Raw genomic sequence first — 8,590 nt, 5'->3', positions numbered from 1 at the left:
ACTAAAACTTTACAATGAAACTGGAAATTAAAAAATAAAAACTTATAAAAATTACAATAATATTTCAATGCTAAAATAATGTTACAGTATTTCATTTCTGTACTGCAATAAAATATTACTGAATTAAAATGATTTTAATTTAAATGAGATATGAAATCTAAATAATAAAATTAATGAAATAGTGGTGCAAAATATCATTTCTTAATGTATTTAATTTATTTACTAATTTTGGAGTTAAATATGATCTGGACATGTTTTCATGAGATTTGTTTATATCATGTTTATTTTTTTAATTCATGTTTATGTGTCTCAAAGCTGTCTTGCGTTTTTCTTTTATTAACATATTCTCTTCATTATAAAATGCCCCACTGCGCCATGAAGAAAAAAAAACTGTTATATTAAACACATTTGGAGAAGCATCATTCCATATATTGAGAAGTGTCATATTAAAGTTGACAGTGTCGTATTAAAGCTTCCCCGTGGGAGAGTTTCTCTCACCGTAACACACCGATAATCACCAAAAAAAAACACTGTATTCCACTTAAACACACAGCCGCGCCGCAGAAAACACTGTTCCAGGCTGAAGTAGTGTAATATTGCTAAAGAGGCGAGGGATTGAGACAAAACAAACCAAAATCAGTATGCAAATGAAAATGCTTATTCAGACGAGAGTGTTTCTCCCGGACTGGGGCTGCTTGTAATTTTAGATTTAAGGGGCATAATGGGAGACATTTGGGTTTGTTATGGTATGTTCTGCTTTGAAAGCATTGTGTTTTCATAAAGACAGCTGGTGATCGTAGTGCACACAAACTACACACATGCTGTGTTTACTAGCTCAGGTTTCTCTACGCTGTAAAAACACAAAGCTCAGTATTTACACCAGCTGAGCAATCTTCAGGAGGGAGATAGAAGACTAATTAGCGCTTTTTTAGTGCATATAAAAAACATGCATGTTTTCTCTTTATGATGATTAGGCTGTTGCAGTTCAGTTCAGCTCTACTCTGTGCGTCTTGTATGGAATAAACTGTTTTCTTCTTGCTTGGTTTCATAAGTTCGTACTATGAATGTGCTTTTCAAAGATTTGCAGATGTATGATGTTAAAGGCAACCAGAAATACAGTGATTTGACAACATCCAAAAAATGTCACAAAAAATGAAAACCAACTTAATAAAACCTGGTGTATTCATTTAATCATGATCATGATTTCTGCTTCTCTGAATTTAAGCAAAATCGACTGTGATATTTGGCTGATGATTATTTATAGCCTACTGAAAATGTTTAATTTTAATTTGGCATTTGCATTGGTATCAATCCTCCACGAGCTTTCATGGTTGTGGTTGCCAGATTTCAAGAGCTTAAATCCCCCAATCAGAGCTTTTCTCTTAAATCGATGCATATTGAAGCCCATTTCCTCCATGTAAAATAAAAAATCATGCTTTGGTATGTCATAATTAATGATGAAAAGTGACAATTATGACTTTATAAGTCAAAATTATGACATAAAACTCATAAATAGGAGGAAAAAGATGACATTACGACACTATGAAATTATGAAAATTCTGTTTTTTCATCTCATTATGACTTAGTATGTCAATTTCAACTTTTAAATTCATACTATCTCATAATTGAGATTTAAACGTCAAAATTCAGACTTTCCAAATTTAAATTATGACATACTGTGTCATAATTATGAGATAAAAAATCAGAAATATGAGTTAAATAGTAATTTTTGCCTTTTTATCTCATAATTTAATCTAACTACTGGGGTGCCTCAGGGCTCAGTTCTTGGACCACTTCTCTTCTCTGTCTACATGGCATCACTAGGTTCTGTCATTCAGAAACATGGTTTTTCATATCACTGCTATGCTGATGACACTCAACTCTACCTCTCATTCCATCCTGATGATCCGAAGATAGCCGCTCGCATCTCAACTTGTCTAACAGACATTTCTTGCTGGATGAAGGACCATCACCTTCAACTCAACCTTGCCAAGATAGAACTGCTTGTGGTTCCATCAAACCCATCGTTTCATCACAATTTCACCATCCAGTTAGGCTCATCACCCATAACTCCTTCAAAAACAGCCAGAAACCTTGGAGTTATGATTAATGACCAGCTGACTTTCTAAGACCACATTGCTAAAACTGCCTGGTCCTGCAGATTTGCTTTATTCAACATCAAGAAGATCAGGCTCTTTCTTTCGGAACATGCTTCACGACTCCTTGTGCAAGCTCTTGTTCTGTCTATTCATTTACTAACTGCTTGTTTTCTTACAAAAAAAAACTAACACTAGCTTTTCTAATCTTTTTGTATTCTATTTATTTGTTTTATTTTTATTTATTATACAATTAACAAAAGCAAAAAAGGCCTCTAACACTAGCTTGCTCTATTCTTTTTCTATTCTATATGTTTTCTTTTTATTTATTATATAATAAAAAAAAACATGCTACATGTACTGCGTTAAGCTAACTGAGACTTGTTATAGCACTTGTATATCATTGCTCTTTTGTTGATTTTGATTGCTTCCATTGTCCTCGTTTGTAATTCGCTTTGGATAAAAGCGTCTGCTAAATGACTAAATGTAAATGTTATTTCAACTTAGTATGTAAATTTTGACTTTCTATCCCTAATTATGACTTAGTATGTCATAATTTTGACTTTAAAAGTCATAATTTCCACTTTTTTTGTGATTACAACTTTTTATGTCATAATTTAAACATTTCATCTCATTGTAATGATTTTTAAATTTATAATTATGGCTTAACAAAGCATGATTTTTTTCCTTACTTGGTGGAAATGGGCTTTCATAGATACATTTTCTGCCCAGTGGTTTACTTAAGCTTCCCAACCTGGCAGCCATGTGCACATGCTCTCTCTACATTGTGGAAAATGCGCTGAGATGAAAACACAAGCAAACACGTAAATTCTTGATTTGACATAGAAGTTCTTGATTTATGCTTATGGAAGAAGTGCAATAATTCTGATGAAATGCAAAAAAAAAAAAAAAAACTATAATCGTGATTCTTTTTTTGAGCAAAATAATCTTGATTAACCGTTTAACCATTATTGTGCAGCTCTACAACTTAATTAGAAATCTGTGATGCAAACATGAAAAGTAAATTAATAAGCTAGAAAAGTAGTTTCATTGTGATCATTCGGCTGACGAAATAAGTAAACGTGTAAATATAGCAATATTTCTCCAAATGAGTGCACTTTTGGACTGAAAGCTCTAAAGAACATTGAAGCCATTTGAAGGCAATTAAACCAGAGCAGATGTGACTGAATTTGTAATATTACCACAATGTCAATGACAATGTTACAATGTCTACAAATTGTAGGACAGGACTTGATTTTATCCTTAGGAAATGGATTAGATTGTGAAAAGCGGGCAGTACGTGTCAGAATAAGTCATGTGGTTTACATTTTTCTTTCACAATAAGACCAGGAGAAGTATATCAACTGTAATGTTTTTTTTCTGTCTACAGCCACCAAACTGGGTCCGGAGGCGTTCCGCTTCGATGCAGGAGCCGAGGCCACAGCCACCCGACTGAGTGACCGCTATTACATCCTGAGGCCAGAGGTCATCGAGAGCTACATGTACATGTGGCGTTTGACCCACGACCCCAAATACAGGGAGTGGGGCTGGGAGGCCGTGGAGGTGCATGTGTATTTCAACATTTAATGGCAATATTTAGATTATTGATAGATAGATAGATAGATAGATAGATAGAGAGATAGATAGATTTCTGCAGTATATGTGATGAATCAGTGCGCAGTTGAGGATCTGTGGTGTATTTCATGGCTCTTCCTCACATTATCTCTGGTAAATGAATGCTCGGCTGTGGCTGTTATATTAATAAAGCCGATGTTAAAGTGCGGCGCTCCGACGACAGACTGACATGTTAATTACTGGCTGCAGGAGGTCGAGGAGAACGCAAATGGATTTCTAAAATTAATCTCCAAACCAAACTCACGAGACAGTCCTAATTATAGTCTAGGTGTCTACCTTTGTTTGAGGTTAATAGATCATTAATTTGCCATGTCAGCTCTTCTTTTATTCAGCGCTCAAATTTAGCGCTAAATCTTCTAGCCAACTTTAAAGTGACAGAAATAGCAGCACTCCTGTTTTAAAGGATATCTCACAAATCGCTCGTATCTTCTGCCAGCAAGAAACTGTAGCGAAGACGTCTCTTCTGCTCACCAAGGCTGCATTTATTTGATCAAAAATACAGTAAAATTGTGAAATATTATTACCATTTAAAATAGCTGTTTTCAATGTGAATATCTGTTAAAATGTAATTTATTTCTGTGATGCACAGCTGAATTTTCAGCATCATTACTCCAGTCTTCAGTGTCACATGATCTTCAGAAATCATTCTAATATGCTGATTTGCTGCTCAAGACACATTTCTGATTATTAGCAATGTTGAAAACAGTTGTGCTGCCAAATATTTTTGCGAAAACCGTGATAAATTTTATTTTTCAGGATTCTTTGGTGAATAGAAAGTTCATAAGAACAGCATTTATTTGAAACAGAAATCTTTTGTCATATTATAAATGTCTTTACTGTCACTTTTGATCAGTTTAAAGCATCCTTAATGAATAAAAGTATGAATGCAGTATTGCTTTGGATAAAATTGTCTGTATGCATAAAATGTTATTAAATTATATAATTAGTTGCTTTTTATTATCTGTAATAACTTTGCTGTTGAGAACTACTGATGTAAGATTACTGGTCGTGTATAAGGAAATGTCACATGACCTATATTGTTTCTTGGCACATTCTAAAGATTGTGATTGAATGGTCCAGCTCAAGCGGTTTGTGTTCACAGGCATTGGAGAAGCACTGTCGTGTAGACGCGGGTTTCTCAGGAATCAGAGATGTGTACGCCTCCACAGTCAGTCACGACAACATGCAGCAGAGCTTCTTCTTGTCCGAGACACTCAAGTAAGTTCAGTATCAGTGTTAATTTCGTTGACGAATAATTTTTGTCATAATGTTCATCAACGACATTTTTTTCTCTGACGACAGCGAGACGATAACGAACTAAAACTCTTTTTGAATGACAAAAACTATGACGAAAATATATTGACATTTTCGTCAACAAATAAAAACGAGACGAAAATGTTAGGGAGGGATGATTTGGGAAGAGATTCATTCAATTTCAGAACGAATCTGCTGCGTGGTTAGGAGGTTAGATGCGTACATATGAACCGGCGGGACATAAGCTAACATACACTTGCTGCACGTTGCATAAAACGTTCAAAAATGTAAATATGTGGGAGTAAGAGAAGAGCAGACATATGGATAAATCTGACGACGCAAGAGAGAACTCAATTCGGTCCGGTTTTCTGAGCGCAGACACTGAAGCATACACACACACAGAAACGCGTCTCACAGCACGCGAGTAGGCTACTCTTTCACGTCGCATGAACGGAGAATTGCACACAAAATGATGTCGAATTGTCCGTTTTGACGAGTATTCACGTAAACACAGTTGATTACGTCTTAAGTGAACGTAAACAGAAGGGAGAACGTGTATCAAGTCCTGTCACTGCTCTTGACTGAAAAACTTTAGTAGCCCTAAAGATTATTAAAACTAAAAAAAATTCAGATGACTAAAATATAACTAAAACTAAATGGCATTTTAGTCAAAAGACTATGACTAAAATTAAATCAAAATTTGCTGTCAAAATTAACAAAGTATCACCCTCAAGTTCCTGCTCCTACACTGTCCTCAATCAGACTAGTTTCATAGATTTAAGAATTAATAACAGTAGCGTTCTGCACTAGATGTGGACAAATGCAAATAATGCAGAACTTCAGTAGGAACCATCAGGATGATCAAAGCAAGATAAAATAAATAGATCATTTTTTTTACTTTAATGGTGTTTTTAATTTTGGGTCCAAAAAGCACAAAAACCTCACAACATATGACTTTTGCGCTGCATTTCATGTCTTGCACAAATTTCTAAGGCTTTTAAATGATCAAAACTTTGCTGTTAAACCTGTCATCTACTGCATGCCTTCTGTTGTCTGATTGATAGTTTAGACTTTTTTATCAAAATATCTTTTAGTATAATTGTACGAACGTCCACCTTCAGCTGGTGCTTCACGTGTCTTTTTGCCGTCAAATCTTGACTGATTTTTCTCACGTAAACGTGAGAATAACTGTAGTAATATTTCCAGATGGACACTTACTGGACTGAAGCAGCTCAGCTTTACTTGATTCTCTTTTAGAGAAATCAGTGCGTCTCAAATCTGATCCTCAGGATCTTTTGAGGAGCGTTTGTTTCCAGAAGCTTTACTTTCACTGTTCCTCAGCGGAGGAATGATCATCACAAGCCTCCAGAACATCTCACATCTTCTGAGGAGCCTTTATTTCTTCAGCTCTCAATCAGCATCGGATTGCACTGCATTATATGTTTGGATCATTTAAATATCATCTCACTTATTGGAGATATAGAGTGACGACAATAATTTTATGTCAGTATCTGCTGTACTGTTATAAAGATCTCATTGATTTACATTACAAGCATCACAATTTCATCTTACTTTTTGTGAATATGAATATCAGCATTTGCACCAAATTGCATGTTTTTGCTCAGTTTGGGCCTCTAAATAAAATTCAGTGTTATTTTAGTATCATTGAGAAACTATTAGTTTTATCATTTTTTATTTTAATATTTTGCATTTTTGTTTTAATTTTAGTCATTTTGTTGTTCGAGTTTGTAATTTTAAGTAGTTTTTTTTTTATAAATGTCTATATTTTTTTATTAATTTTTATTTCAGTTTTAGTTTATCTATCAAGTTTTCAAATTAAAATGACAAATATTGCCCTTGCAACTAGATTTAAAAGTTTTTTCTATTTTATTTTAGTTAATGTTTATTTCAATTTAGTTTTTATATTTTAATTTTAGTTTCAGTTTTAGTTACTTATAATAACCCTGTATAATAAAATAATAAACAATTTGATATTTTATAATAAAAAATTGAGCTGTTTTTTTCCTCCATCTTCTCACTATATCATACTATATGAGCCATAAAATCCTGACGTATAAATATCATACTCAACAAAAAATGCACTTGCAAATATATATTTGTCTATTATTTTATGTCAAAATAAAGTTTAACCTTGACATGAAATAACAGCCACTGTATGTTATTTAATGGAACCAACCGTTTATTGACAAAATGGTGCTTTTATGGTCCTTTTAATGTATTTTTTGGAGCTTGACAGCATCTGTTCACGTTCACTTCAGTTGTACAGAAAAGTACTTTTGTGATGTTGGAAGCATACGAAAGCAGACTGGCATTGCCTTGATGTTAGTGTTAATGCTGTGCTTTGATGGTGATATCTTGACACATTGTTAACCCCGTCTGTATGTGATCACAGATACCTGTACCTGTTGTTCTCGGACGATGATCTCCTGCCGCTGGAGGACTGGGTGTTTAACACGGAGGCTCATCCGCTGCCCGTTATACGCAAGAGATGCCTGCAGGAGCACAGCGCCACACAAGACCATGGACAGACCAACCTGGAGTAGTATTTACCATCACACACACACACACACATGGATTCAACCTCACGGGTCCTGACATGGTTTCTCAGCTCCTTTCCTGTAAAGGATCTCTTCATATATATAACGCTGTGATTGTATATCTCTGAGCCGAGGCTTCCCGCTCTCCTCGGCGGGCGGAAGCCGACGCAATTTTCCGTGGACAATCAGTGAAACGTGACTTTCATGAGAAGAGCACCTTTTTTTCTTTGCTTCTTTCCTCTGTGAGGAAAAAAACGAATAACTTGCAGCCCCGAATCTGTGGGAGGAGTGCCATACGATGGCGGGCCATGCTGAGCGAAAGAGAAAACCACTTTTCTTCACGTCTCACCTGTAATTTATCTTTTCTTTCATCGACATTGATTTCATACATGTCCACTGTAGAGGACACCAGGACTTAAAGCATGTTTATTACACATATTGGGAGACACAACAAATTAATAGAGAAAAAAAATTATATATCTATATTCCTATGAAATATTAGATATTATTATTAAAACCTGGCCAATTATTACTCCCATTATTGCACTTATTTTTTCATTCTATGTTGCCCCAAAAACACATTAATATGCAAATTAGAGGCTTCCCGCTCTCCTCGGCGGGCGGAAGCCGACGCAATTTTCCGTGGACAATCAGTGAAACGTGACTTTCATGAGAAGAGCACCTTTTTTTCTTTGCTTCTTTCCTCTGTGAGGAAAAAAACGAATAACTTGCAGCCCCGAATCTGTGGGAGGAGTGCCATACGATGGCGGGCCATGCTGAGCGAAAGAGAAAACCACTTTTCTTCACGTCTCACCTGTAATTTATCTTTTCTTTCATCCTTTCATTGTGTGTTCCTTTCCCGTCTCTTCTGCCAAAGCGTTTGCAGTCTTTTTTATTTCCCAGCCCGTGATATTTTGTTCTATCTAGTTTCGAGTCCAATTTTGTGCTATGATTTTTTTATTATTTCGAGGACTGAGGTATTTACAAACCCGATTTTCAAAAGGATCCTTTGTGAAATGTGTTGTACAGAATCCTTTGGTTTGAACA

At 35.3% G+C, this 8,590-nt stretch overlaps 1 protein-coding gene across 1 annotated transcript in view; it reads left to right on the top strand.

Annotated features, from left to right (window-relative positions):
- LOC107688186 (mannosyl-oligosaccharide 1,2-alpha-mannosidase IA) overlaps positions 1–7,565 on the top strand; it is a 240,934-nt gene extending 233,369 nt beyond the window's left edge. Inside the window, exons 10-12 of the mRNA XM_016485782.1 lie at positions 3,487–3,659; positions 4,834–4,949; positions 7,399–7,565. Of these exons, the coding sequence (XP_016341268.1) occupies positions 3,487–3,659; positions 4,834–4,949; positions 7,399–7,549 (440 nt within the window). The 3' untranslated portion in view covers positions 7,550–7,565. The remainder of the gene's footprint in view (positions 1–3,486; positions 3,660–4,833; positions 4,950–7,398) is intronic.
- Positions 7,566–8,590: the final 1,025 nt, after the last annotated feature.

Source organism: Sinocyclocheilus anshuiensis, unplaced genomic scaffold, assembly GCF_001515605.1.
Source record: "Sinocyclocheilus anshuiensis isolate Anshui unplaced genomic scaffold, SAMN03320099.WGS_v1.1 scaffold1162, whole genome shotgun sequence".
Classification (NCBI taxonomy): Eukaryota; Metazoa; Chordata; class Actinopteri; order Cypriniformes; family Cyprinidae; genus Sinocyclocheilus; species Sinocyclocheilus anshuiensis.
This window is presented reverse-complemented; position numbering and strand designations above follow the sequence as displayed.